General features: G+C 33.5%; 1 protein-coding gene across 1 annotated transcript in view; it reads right to left on the bottom strand.

Annotated features, from left to right (window-relative positions):
- Positions 1-275: 275 nt before the first annotated feature.
- The window catches only part of PTPRN2 (protein tyrosine phosphatase receptor type N2), a 1,723,588-nt gene continuing 1,710,862 nt past the window's right edge, over positions 276-13,001 (bottom strand). The window contains exon 23 of the mRNA XM_053715671.1: positions 276-3,003. Within this exon, the coding sequence (XP_053571646.1) occupies positions 2,932-3,003 (72 nt within the window). The 3' untranslated portion in view covers positions 276-2,931. The remainder of the gene's footprint in view (positions 3,004-13,001) is intronic.

A 13,001-nucleotide genomic window follows, 5' to 3' on the forward strand; every position in this document is an offset into this window, starting at 1 on the left:
GAAGCTACAGTACGGATCTGTTTTGGTATATAGTATAATTGTATCATTGATACTTGATTCACTTAATTCTTTAGTTCAGACATGTTTTTTACCCTTTAAATAAGACTCTATAGACCTGCAGGGAGATAGCACACCATAGACTTCATGCCATATGTTTTGAAAAGAGGAAATAAGTAAAACAAAACACCATATTGCAGTATTCACAATACTTCACAGACAATGTGACTTTATTCACAAATGATTTTTTTTTTTTTTTTTACAGAGGTAGAACAAAATACTTTGTATATTTTTTATTATATACATAGAAAGATTCTAAAATTATTTGAGAGTATAGGAAAGTAGAGAAGACACAACGGTACATTATTAAAGCAAGTGAGATATGACAGATTACAAAGAGCATGCACAAATACATTTTGAAATAATTGTTGCTGGTGTACCACTAGGTAAATTATTATATTATTTTAAAAACCACTAGGAACAATAAGTACCTGGAATTTATTGGACTGTGCATCCTGGTTACCTATTCACAATAACAATATTGATGTTCTCCCTAGTTAAATAGCTTGATAAGGTGAATTTCCCCTACTGTTAATCAATTATAAAAAAACTGTAATAATACATAAAAAGCAAATCAGAAAAAATAGAAACATATTAAAATACAAAGGAATTAACCACAACTGATTTCCAGTGATTGTACAAACAACAAAATAGCAGTGAATACAAAGTTCTATAAATTCATGATGCTATTTATAATGAAATTTCAACCTCCTACTTTGAATAGAACAGTGAAACACTCTTAGAATAACACAAATATTTAACCTCCTTATTTCCAGAGACTTGCAATGCAAAACAAATAATATGGGTTCAGATAGGGTTCTTATCACTAGCATTTTTCTACACAACACTTTGGGGTACATTTTTTAACATCTGTATTATGATCACATTATAACATTCCTCACCTTAATTAAGCTTTTTCTAATTATTTATGCTAAATCCCTTTGAATATTTTATTATGCATATAGAAAAAACGGAAATATGTATTTTAAATTTCAGCAATTATTTAATTTAGGTAAAGCATGTACTAATGTGTCAAATTTGTTCCTGTCTGATGTCACTACATTTGGAAAACAAAGATAATTTTGTATCTCATCAGTTACCAAAATTTAACAGGCATTTATCTGCATTATCAGCATAAAATCTTTTATTTTATAATGTAATATTTGTGCATGTCAAAATTATTTACTTTATTTTAGCTTTAAATATTGATTCACTTGTTTAATCTTTACATTTGTTTTATGCTTTATTATATTTGTGAAAACGTGTTTATTTTAATGTACTACGGTGAAATTTAGGTGTATTTTACTTTTTTTGATGATCCACAAAACAGTTTTATAGGTTTATAAAAGTCCAGTGTACATTTAATTTCATCAGTTAGAGACCACTTTAGACGTCTTCACCAGCTAATCAACATGCCTTTTGGCAGAAACAAGGTAATTATATTTAGCTTGAACTCTGCATATTTTGACACACTATCAATCCAGATTGTAAGATCGAAGAAACCTCCACAGATTTGCTTCTGTGTTCAGCATTAACTACTTGGCAGACAAAGAGTACCCAACACATTGCGTAGATTTTCCCTCTGCTGGCTGCTGCCAATTTAATTGCTGTGTGGCTATTATTACTATGACCAGAATGAAAATAAAAATAGTTCTAGTTCTACAAAAGGAACGTTTAAGGCTGAAAAGTTAAGCTCCCCAATAACTTTTATGCTCAAAGAGAAAAAAAACCCTATTCCTGTATTGTTATAAAAAAAAGGATTTATCTGCATTTCCAGGATACAATCTGTTATTTTTAAAATGTAAAATGATACATGTTGGAAAATACCGGTATTTGCTGTATTTTACTTTTAAATATTAAATTGTGTGTTTCAAACGTCTAATTATGTTCTTATCATTTAAAATGACTTATTTAATGATTTTCTATGGGGATTTGTGTAGATCAATATTTTTGTTTGGTTATATTAGTGGAGAAATAAGGTTTCATTAAAGTCAAAGCGCAACTTAGGAAACAAAAATGCTTGAAATACACATTTGATATTGCCTTTAATACAATTTGTATGCAGTTAGACTGAATAAGTCTAAACAATATATAGCCATGATATAGACAAACTTTGCTTACCTATATCTATCTTTCTATTATTTATATAATCAACAGGAAATAGTTCTGTAATTGTTTATAATTATAAAAGCCCAGTGGTATGAATATAATAGCTATATCACATTAAATGTAAGTAATTAAGCCATAAACGCTGTAATTTAGAATGGATAATACTTCTTTAGAAATTTTTAAGGAAAGATACATTTTTTATTTTATTAAATAAATATTCTCCAACACTGTTTCATAAAACAGGACCAATTTACAAATCAAAATAGCTAATTTGAAAATGGTCGGCATATTATTTTAGTAGCTACAACACAGCTCTTCTAAATACTTCATTTCATACTCGTACGTAGTATCACATCCACTAAAACAACATTTGCTCCTCAGTCAGTATTCAGAATGTACTGTGATTATCTCAGACAATTAGTGATGCAAATACTTTCTTTAATATTAGGGGAAAGGAGTATATCATTCTCGAAGGAACCTGAGAATAATTAGATGATTATGATTCTTTGCTTAATTTGCATAAGATAATAACAAGAACTAAAACACTAACGGTTGTCTAGAAAGGCTGAATACATTTTTACACCCCATCAATATGCTTGCACATCATGACTGCGAGCGGATAAATCTACCCACAGTTATGGGGTTATTTGGCCCAAGTATCTATACAATACATGATACACAGCAGGTCACAATTTCCAAGAACATTTACAGAGACTGATAGGAAAAGGGGATTAGACATTTGGAATTCTTCTTGAGGTGAAACACTTATTGCGGAAGGGCTTTTAGTATTGCGTTTACTTCTTCTGCCACTGTTGTCAAGGCAAACTCAAACTGCTCCTGTAAAAACAGAAATAAATACTTAGAATTTGATGTCTGCAATTTACTTTGCGCATTACAATAATTATTTACACATAAAAATGCAAAAGAATAAAATAAGAACACCAATCGTATCACTTGCTAAACTTATAGTTATGGCGCACAAAGAAACAATGTATATATCTCCAAACCCAGTACATATGAAATATATCTACATGTAGTACAACACAGTTTAGGCGTCTTAAAAGTCACAGAAGAGGTTATATAAAATATTGTGTTTATAGACAAATGCTAATGCACTGGAAAGGTCTGATAGAAGAGTAAAGTTGTAATATGGTTTTACAATACCAGTGTTAGGGAAGGGGCGAATGTTTCTAAAAATTCAAAATTTAAAACTAATTTTTATACATTCGTTCGTTCGAATCAAATTTTGGATGTTTATATAACATTCTAACACTCTATTTTAAAATTTTCGTTTTCTAATTTTTCAATAACATTTGAAAATATTCGTTCGAATAATAGAATGTTTATGTTCTATGTATTTTATATCACATTCAATTTCGAAATGTAATATTCGAATTTGAATGTGACATTCGAATTTGAATGTGACCTTCAAATTCTAATTTAACATTAGAATTCGAAATAGTATTTCTAGTCTAATACTGTGTTTTATAAATGTAATATTCTAATGTCACATTCAAATTCAAATGTCACATTCAAATTCAAAATAGTATTTCTAGTCTACAACTGTGTTGTATAAATGTAATATTCTAATGTCACATTCGAATTCAAAATAGTATTTCTAGTCTACAACTGTGTTATATAAATGTAATATTTGAATTTGAATGTTACATTAGAATTCAAATGTTACATTCAAATTCAAATGTCACATTCAAAAACTGTAAATAACATTCGATAATAGAATTTTTAGGAATATTCGTTCTTATCAACATTTGATTATGTAAGTAGAATTTCTACAATAACATTCGTTCTAACATTCAAATTTGAATATAAACACATTCGCCCATCCCTAACCAGTGTCCTTATTTAAAGTAAACTGCATGCTCCAATTCATCAGATATGCATTATTGATCTTAGCTAAATACGCTTCAGGTGACAATCTAGAAAACTTTATTTAAAGGACCACTGAACACAGTAGAATTAAATAATTGACAAATACACAATAAAAAGACAATGTAATTGCACTTACATTGAATTTGATATGAGTGGTAGAATATTTTATTGCAAATTTCAAAGCCAATCCAATTTTCCTTCACCCTGTATCTTGTAAGAGCCATCAACCAATCACAAAATGCATAAACATATATACTGTGCACTATTGCACATGCTCAGTAGGAGCTGGAGCATCAGAAAGTGTGCATATAAAAAAGTTTTGATAATGGAAGTATATTGGAAAGTTATGAAATTTTAATTTTGACTTTAGTGACTCTTTAATGTTTTTTTCCGCAAAATGCACCATCAAATTATATGGGAATTTTTATAGAGAAATAATTTGATAAGCTTTTTAAAAGGACATTCATCAACCCCTATATGTGTAATTCCCGGAACTGTATCTATGTGTTTAACATACTTATGGAAATTGTAGTTTGTATATTGAAGAGGTTTAAGAAGATTGTATTTGACAGACGTCTGTCTGTGAACAGAATATTGGATCTGTCTATAGGAAGGTTTAGGAAGGGGCATTTGGGTCACATTGTCATTGGAAGTACAGAACAAATGATCACCCTTGACACGTGCACTACTCATTAGATTGCTTCAGGTAGAAAAATCACATATTAAACACAAAAGTTACATTTATGTATTTAAAACATCACATTCTTGTACTGAGCTCAACAATTTATTATTTTAATTAATTACATTATTATTAATTTGAATATTTTTGGATTTTAATAAAAAAATCTTTTCTTTAAGTTGACCGTTGCATTGACTATACAAATATTACAATAATTACATTAAATATTACATTCTGTTTATAAAAAAGTATTATCTTTTTGTGGAAATTATAGAATTTTTCAGGCATTTATAATTCTAAAGAATACATTAAAATATTCAATCATACCTACTTAGGTTTCATATCTACAACATCCAAGAGCTGTGATTTGCAAATTCATACTAAAGTCAAATATATACATTAGTCGTTTTGCTTTGATTCTTTTTTGGGGGAAGGGTGGGCTGTTCACTATTTAATTTTAAAAAACTTAAAGGGACAGTCTAGTCCAAAATAAACTTTCATGATTCAGATAGGGCATGTAATTTTAAACAACTTTCCAATGTACTTTTATCACCAATTTTGCTGTGTTCTTTTGGTATTCTTAGTTGAAAGCTAAACCTAGGAGGTTCATATGCTAATTTCTTAGACCTTGAAGGCCGCCTCTAAGCTGAATGCATTTTGACAGTTTTTCACCACTAGAGGGTGTTAGTTCATGTGAGTCACGTGGAGTTACCTAGGAGTAAGCACTTATTAGCTAAAATGCAAGTCTGTCAAAAGAACTGAAATAAGGGGGCATTCTGTAGAGGTTTAGATACAAGGTAATCACAGAGGTAAAAAGTATATTAATATAACTGTGTTGGTTAAGCAAAACTAGGGAATGGGTAATAAAGGGATTATCTATTTTTTTAAACAATAAAAATTCTGGTGTAGACTGTACTTTTAATATAAACATTTCCTCCCACAAATCTATTTAATTGGTTAATTAGTTGATTAATAGTTAGCCAGGGAAATCCTTGTCTGTCATGAGCAAGTGTTTGCTTGAAAGACTCGCTTTCCTTTAAAGGACCACTCAATGCAGTAAAATTACATAATTAAAAAGTACATAATAAAAAAAAAATGCAATAACACTTACTCTGAATTTCAAATTAGCAGTAGGTTTTTGTTTCTGACAAAAAAAATTCCCTCCCATTTCTCAGCATCCCTGTATCATGTGACAGACATCAGTCAATCACAGAGTAGCATGCGTATATACCCTGTGAGCTTGTGCAAATGCTCAGTAGGATCTTGTTCCCCAGAAAGTGTGTATATAACAAGACTGGGCAAAATTTGATAATGGAAGTAAATTGGAAAGTGTCTTAAAACTGCATGTTCTATCTGAATCATAAAAGGTTATTTTGTCTTGAGTGTCCCTTTAATTCCCTTAGTCCAAAAACAATTCTAACAACTCTCCAGTTAGAAAAATCTATCCAGTGTCTATGCTATGTTACAAATCTGATTAACTGTCATTTTGAAAGCTACCTGGCCCCTTAGTGGACCATCTCTTTAAAGAGACAGTCTAGTACAAAACAAACTTTCATTATTCAGATAGGGCATGTAATTTTAAACAATTTTCAAATTTACATCTATCACCAATTTTGCTTTATTCTCTTGGCATTCTTAGTTGAAAGCTAAACCAAGGAGGTTCATATGATAATTTCTAAGCCCTTGACGGCTGCCTCTCATCTCAGGGCATTTTGACAGTTTTCACCACTAGAGGGTGTTAGTTCATGTGTTTCATATAGATAACACTGTGCTCACGCACGTGGAGTTCCTAGGAGCTAGCACTGATTGGCTAAAATGCAAGTCTGTAAAAAGCACTGAGATAAGGGGGCAGTCTGCAGAGGCTTAAATACAAGGTAAACACAGAGGTAAAAAGTGTATTCATATGACTGCATTGGTTATGCAAAACTGGGGAATGGCTAATAAAGGGATTATCTATCTTTTAAAACAAATATTCTGGTTTAGACTGTCCCTTTAAGAAAACATACACTTTTGAGATATTTTGAATCAACTGCAGAGCACTTTGAGGGCTACTACCTGTGAGGAGGTGTCTCCAATCGATGTGGGATGAAATTTGTGGGGGGGGGGGGCTTTGTATTAAGACCCATTCAATCATTTTGGGATAATAGTGGGGGGATGTTGTATTCATAATCACAGTGAATGATTGCACATTGTAAAAAGTTAACATTCCTTTGTTCCAATTACTTTAATATGACATTTTTCCTGACAATTTTTGTAATTATTCATCAAGCCAATGTTACATATAATTTGATTCATCTTTTCCAAAGTACATAGTGAAATGCAAAAAGTTTCATTTATCTTTTGGCACACAAAGTTGAGTTAGTGCTCTTTTGAGAAAGTGACAGACTGACTTATCAGTTGCTTTTACCATCAATCTACTTGACTGATAGCTGTTAAAACTCTGTGTAAAGATTGCATTTCAAGTGTGCATTGAAGCATTTCTAATTTGACTAAAAAGCCTTAAGTCAATGAAGTAATGTGAATTTTATTGTTGCATCAGTAAGTTACCGCCTGGAGGTTAAGGAAATTCTTAATACAAACACTAAGGAGCTAGATCAGGGTTGTTCGCATTTTAGCGATACAAGGTCACATTTTTGGTTAGTTTATAAGTGTAAGGCATGTACTAAGCAGTAAGCATAAGAAAATGCAACCTTGCATAAGAGATTAAAGGGACAGTCGACCCAAAAATGACTGTAACTTATTTAGATTAGTTAATTAAAGATCTTTACAGTAAACTGTAGCACAATATTCATCTAAATAAACTTTGGCAGCAAATAAACTTACTGATCTCATCTAGCCGTTTTGAAATGGCCGCCTGACCCCTCCTTCTCTGACGTCTCCCTAAAGTTCCCACTACAGGATCATTTCCTTTTGTCTCGTCCCTGCGCGCTCATGTGTCTCCCTTCATTCAGTGAGACACTCATATTGCAATTTCAGCTCTGTCTCTACACCTGTCAAAGAAGCAGCTGTGCTTTCTTTTTCTGGGTGTCAGGTTCTCCATTGCTAGTTAATCCACTGACTGTGCCTGACACAGCTCACAACAGCCTACTACCTAAAGAACAGCTTTCATTGCTGTGGCAGCAAAACTATGCTTTGGTGCTAGTGCGAGTGTGATCACACAGTACTGGGACACCGGGCGCAAACTTATTTCACTAATGTCTTATGTACCTTTAAAATGCTTTTTGTCCCTGTTGCTAAAAAAAGATGAGATCATCTAAACATGCATTACCTCTGAATATGCAGTCATATTGCAGGTCTTAGAACATTTATCTAATGCGGTACTGTGTGATCACACTCGCATTAGATAAATGTGCACAGGCATAGCAACACTTTGGTTCAGATTCACATGTACATAAACCCCTCTGTATTTACAAAATTCCTGCTTTCTCCCAAGTGCGCTTCCCCTTCACTTTATCCGGAGAATCAAGCAACAATTCTGCCACACTTACACGCTGTTCGTCGCTGCTGGCTGCAACAGAGAAGCAGCACTGGTATACTTCATTCCCAAAGCCTTCCTGTGGTCGATGCGCGGCAACTTCCTGCCCACTGGCTGATTAGTGCCAGTGACGGCTAAACAGCCTCCAGCAGCACTGAGTGGGGCTCTCCCTTGGTTTTGGGCATCCTACTCCTTAGAAGCACTTGAAGAGCTGATTGCTTGCAGGTTGTGGGTGCATGCTGTTGATGGAGGCTCGCAACTTGAATATCAGCAGCTACTTGGGGTGCACAGTGCTAATTAAAGGGACATAATACTCATATGCTAAATCACTTGAAACTGATGCAGTATAAATGTAAAAAGCTGACAGGAAAATATCACCTGAGCATCTCTATGTAAAAAAGGAAGATATTTTACCTCACAATTTCCTCAGCACAGCAGAGTAAGTTCTGTGTAAAAAGTTATACTCAGCTGCTCCAAGCTGCAGGTAAAAAAAATTAAAAAAATGAAGAAATGAACAGCAGCCAATCAGCATCAGCAGTGCTGAGGTCATGAACTCTTACTGTGATCTCATGAGATTTGACTTAACTCTCATGAGATTTCATAGTAAGCTTCCTTTACCTGATTGGTGAAATAATATGAGAGTGCACGAAGCTCATCCTTTCAGCTGTCCCAGGACAGACACACTAAAATGCTGCTTAGAAATCCTTTACAATGGGAGGTGGCTACTGAGGAACTTTTGAGGTAAAATATCTTTCTTTTTTTACATAGAGATGTTCAGGTGATATTTTCTAATCAGCTTTTTACAGCTATGCTGCATCACTTTCAAGTGTTTAAACATTTGGGTATTATGGCCCTTTAATATAGAAGTAATTGTCATATTGCAGGTCTTAGAACATTTATCTAATGCGAGTGTGATCGCACAGTACTGGGACACCGGGCGCCTTAGAAAAGCTGATCGCCAACATAATAGGCACTTAGGCAGAAATAAGTTTGTGCCCGGTGTCCCAGTACTGTGCGATCACACTCGCATTAGATAAATGTTCTAAGACCTGCAATATGACTGCATATTCAGAGGTAATGCATGTTTAGATGATCTCATCTTTTTTTAGCACCAGGGACAAAAAGTATTTTAAAGGTACATAAGACATTAGTGAAATAAGTTTGCGCCCGGTGTCCCAGTACTGTGTGATCACACTCGCACTAGCACCAAAGCATAGTTTTGCTGCCACAGCAATGAAAGCTGTTCTTTAGGTAGTAGGCTGTTGTGAGCTGTGTCAGGCACAGTCAGTGGATTAACTAGCAATGGAGAACCTGACACCCAGAAAAAGAAAGCACAGCTGCTTCTTTGACAGGTGTAGAGACAGAGCTGAAATTGCAATATGAGTGTCTCACTGAATGAAGGGAGACACATGAGCGCGCAGGGACGAGACAAAAGGAAATGATCCTGTAGTGGGAACTTTAGGGAGACGTCAGAGAAGGAGGGGTCAGGCGGCCATTTCAAAACGGCTAGATGAGATCAGTAAGTTTATTTGCTGCCAAAGTTTATTTAGATGAATATTGTGCTACAGTTTACTGTAAAGATCTTTAATTAACTAATCTAAATAAGTTACAGTCATTTTTGGGTTGACTGTCCCTTTAAGCTTCATTTAGAATGATATGAAGCTGCTCTGTTAGTACTAAAATATGTTAAATCAAAGTAAACATAAAAATGTAAACAGCAAACAACTTGTTTTCTTGCTAAATGAGCGCTTCTAAGATAACAGAGCAGATATTGCAGAACTTAGGTTCTTTTGTCGCATTACTTTGGCACAAAAAGTCCTCTACTGAACGTGGGCAATAAACTTTTTGTTGCTACATTAGATGTTTCCTATCAAAACTTCAAATGAAAAACAGCTATCTTGTCTTACTGTAGAGACCGAAATCTCCTTGTGGTGCTGTGACAGTAAATAATGGACACTTCACAAATGAAGTTTAAAAAAAAAAAAGAAAGAATAAACGGTATAGAGCCAGATTAAGAGTGGAGCGCAAATGTTTGCACGCAAGTGATAATGGGTTTATCGCAGGGGTTTGAGCTCATTGGGCTTACTACTCGTATTACGTGTTGAAAGTAAATGTGATCCTTTGAGCGCAATCGCAATTTATCTTAACTGCTTCACAAAAAAAAGTTGCACAAAACAAATCAAAAATACATTACAAAGAATAGTTTCACTCATAATAACACTATCCAATAAAAATCAGCCCTCTATAGTAATTATCAATAAAATTGAAAATTTATGCTACACTATTCAAGTCCATTAGACACAGAAGTTCGCTGGAAGGCAGGTTTGTGCATTTTTAAACATAAAAAGATGATGTCCTGCCATTAGAAACAATGTAATATTTATGTAGATAATCTAGTTAAAGGGGGAAAAGATAATTTTTTAACTTAAAGGGACAGTTTAGTCCAAAATACATTTTCATAATTCAGATAGAGAATGTAATTTTAAACAATTTTCCAATTTACTTTTATTAGCAATTTTGCTTCGTTCTCTTGGTATTCTTAGTTGCAAGCTAAGCCTAGGAGGTTCATATGCTAACTTCTAAGCCCTTGAAGGCCACCTCTTCTCTAAGGGCATTTTGACAGTTATTTTTCACCACTAGAAGGTGTTAGTTCATGTGTGTCATATAAATAACACTGTGCTCACCCACGTGGAGCTCAGGTGAGCCAGCTCTGATTGGCTAAAATGGATGTCTGTCAAAAGAACTGAAATAAGGGGGCAGTTTGCAGAGGCTTAGATACAAGGTAATCACATAGGTAAAAAGTGTATTTATATAACCGTGTTGGTTGTGCAAAACTAGGGAATGGGTAATAAAGGGATTATCTATATTTTTAAACAATAAAAATTCTGGTGTAGACTGTCCCTTTAACCATTTTATCCAGCATCAATAAGTTCTACTTTATCAATTGACATTTCCCCATTTTGGAGAATATCTACTAGTTAAAGGGTCACTATATTCCTCTTTCATTGGTTGCATGTAGAAAGGTTATTTATTAAAGGTGCTTGCCCCCTCTTTATCAAAAGACCTAAGAAAGTTGTCCCTATTAGCCACCGAGTAATAAATAAATATGTATGTATGTAAAATGCATATTCTACTTTTTTATGTTAAATACTTTGTGCTTGGTTTGACATAAAAGTCAAGCAATAGCGCAATCTCTAAAACATTATGACATGTTTTTATTTCCCTTTAATATTTCTTCATGACAGAATAAACAGCATGTTTAATTGTGATAAAAGGAGGCAACGCTCATTACACTAAAAACTGGTTGATGATTGATTTAAATATCCTTATTGTTCTGTAACTGAATGTTTGCAGTTAAAGGAACACTCAAGTCAAAATTAAACGTCCATGATTCAGATAGAACATGCAATTTTTTAATAACATTCCAATTTACTTCTATTAACAAAATGTGCACAGTCTTTTTATATTTACACTTTTTTAGTAATTTGATCCTACACAGAATGTGCAGGAATTTACAGAATATACATATATGCATTTGTGATTTGCTGATTGGTGTCACATGATACAGGAGGCACAGCTCCTACTGAGCATGTGTAAGAATTCACAGTATATACGCATATCCATTTTACGATTGGCTGATTGCTGTCACATGATGCAGGGGAAAGGAAAATGGAACTAGCTTGTCACAAAAAACTCATTTGAAATTCTGACTAAGGAGCTGATATAGAAAACCTCACCAGCATGGAGAGAAATGCAAAAAAATGTTTGGGGGGGGGTTTAGACCTTGTATTGTAATGTAAGAGTCTCAGTTTCACATAAAGAACACTACATAGCAACATAAACATTTCTCCAGATAAAATTTGTGTTTCTAATTTTTTCTTAAGGGCCTTGTTGTAGCAAAGAGAATTCTGAGATCATCTCAACTTAGCGGCAAGGTTTTGAATATCAGGTCCTCAGTGGTTTTACAAAGTCTTTTTATTATGATTATGCAATTCTACTGTAGTTAAAGGGACATAATACTCATATGCTAACTGTAAAAAGTTGACAGGAAAATATCACCTGAGCATCTCTATGTAAAAAAGGAAGATATTTTACCTCATACCTTCCTCAACTCAGCAGAGTAAGTTCTATGTAAAAAGTTATACTTCAGCTACAGGTAAAAAAATATAAAATGAAGAAATGAACAGCAGCCAATCAGCATCAGCAGTGCTGAGGTCATGAACTCTTTTACTGTGATCTCATGAGATTACACTTAACTCTCATGAGATTTCATAGTAAACTTCCTTAAACTGAATAAGGGAAATAAAATAAGTGTGCATGAAGCTCAATTCTTCGGCTGTCCTGGGACAGACATACTAATTTGCTACTTAGAAGTCTTTTACAATGGGATGTGGCTACTGAGGAACATTTGAGGTAAAATATCTTTCTTGTTGAGATGTTCAGGTGATATTTTCTAGTCAGCTTTTTACAGCTATGCAGCATCACTTTCAAGTGTTTCAACATTTGGGTATCATGGCCCTTTAATGGTCCTTTAAAAAGTTTCACTTCCTAGCCATGTATAATGCTAATAAAAATATTAATATGAGTACATTTTTGTTGTAAAATATTGCACACCTGTGGCTGTTGTTTTTTTCTTACCTTTACAACTCAAAAAAGTGTATTATATTCTCCACTCACGTACTATTATAATTTAATTAAATATGCTGATAATGAACTTTCTATATTTTATTATAACTAGATATTTTGATTGCAGAATTTAATATTTATCAATTTTCCAGTTCCATCCATTGT

Source organism: Bombina bombina, chromosome 5, assembly GCF_027579735.1.
Source record: "Bombina bombina isolate aBomBom1 chromosome 5, aBomBom1.pri, whole genome shotgun sequence".
Lineage (NCBI taxonomy): Eukaryota > Metazoa > Chordata > Amphibia > Anura > Bombinatoridae > Bombina > Bombina bombina.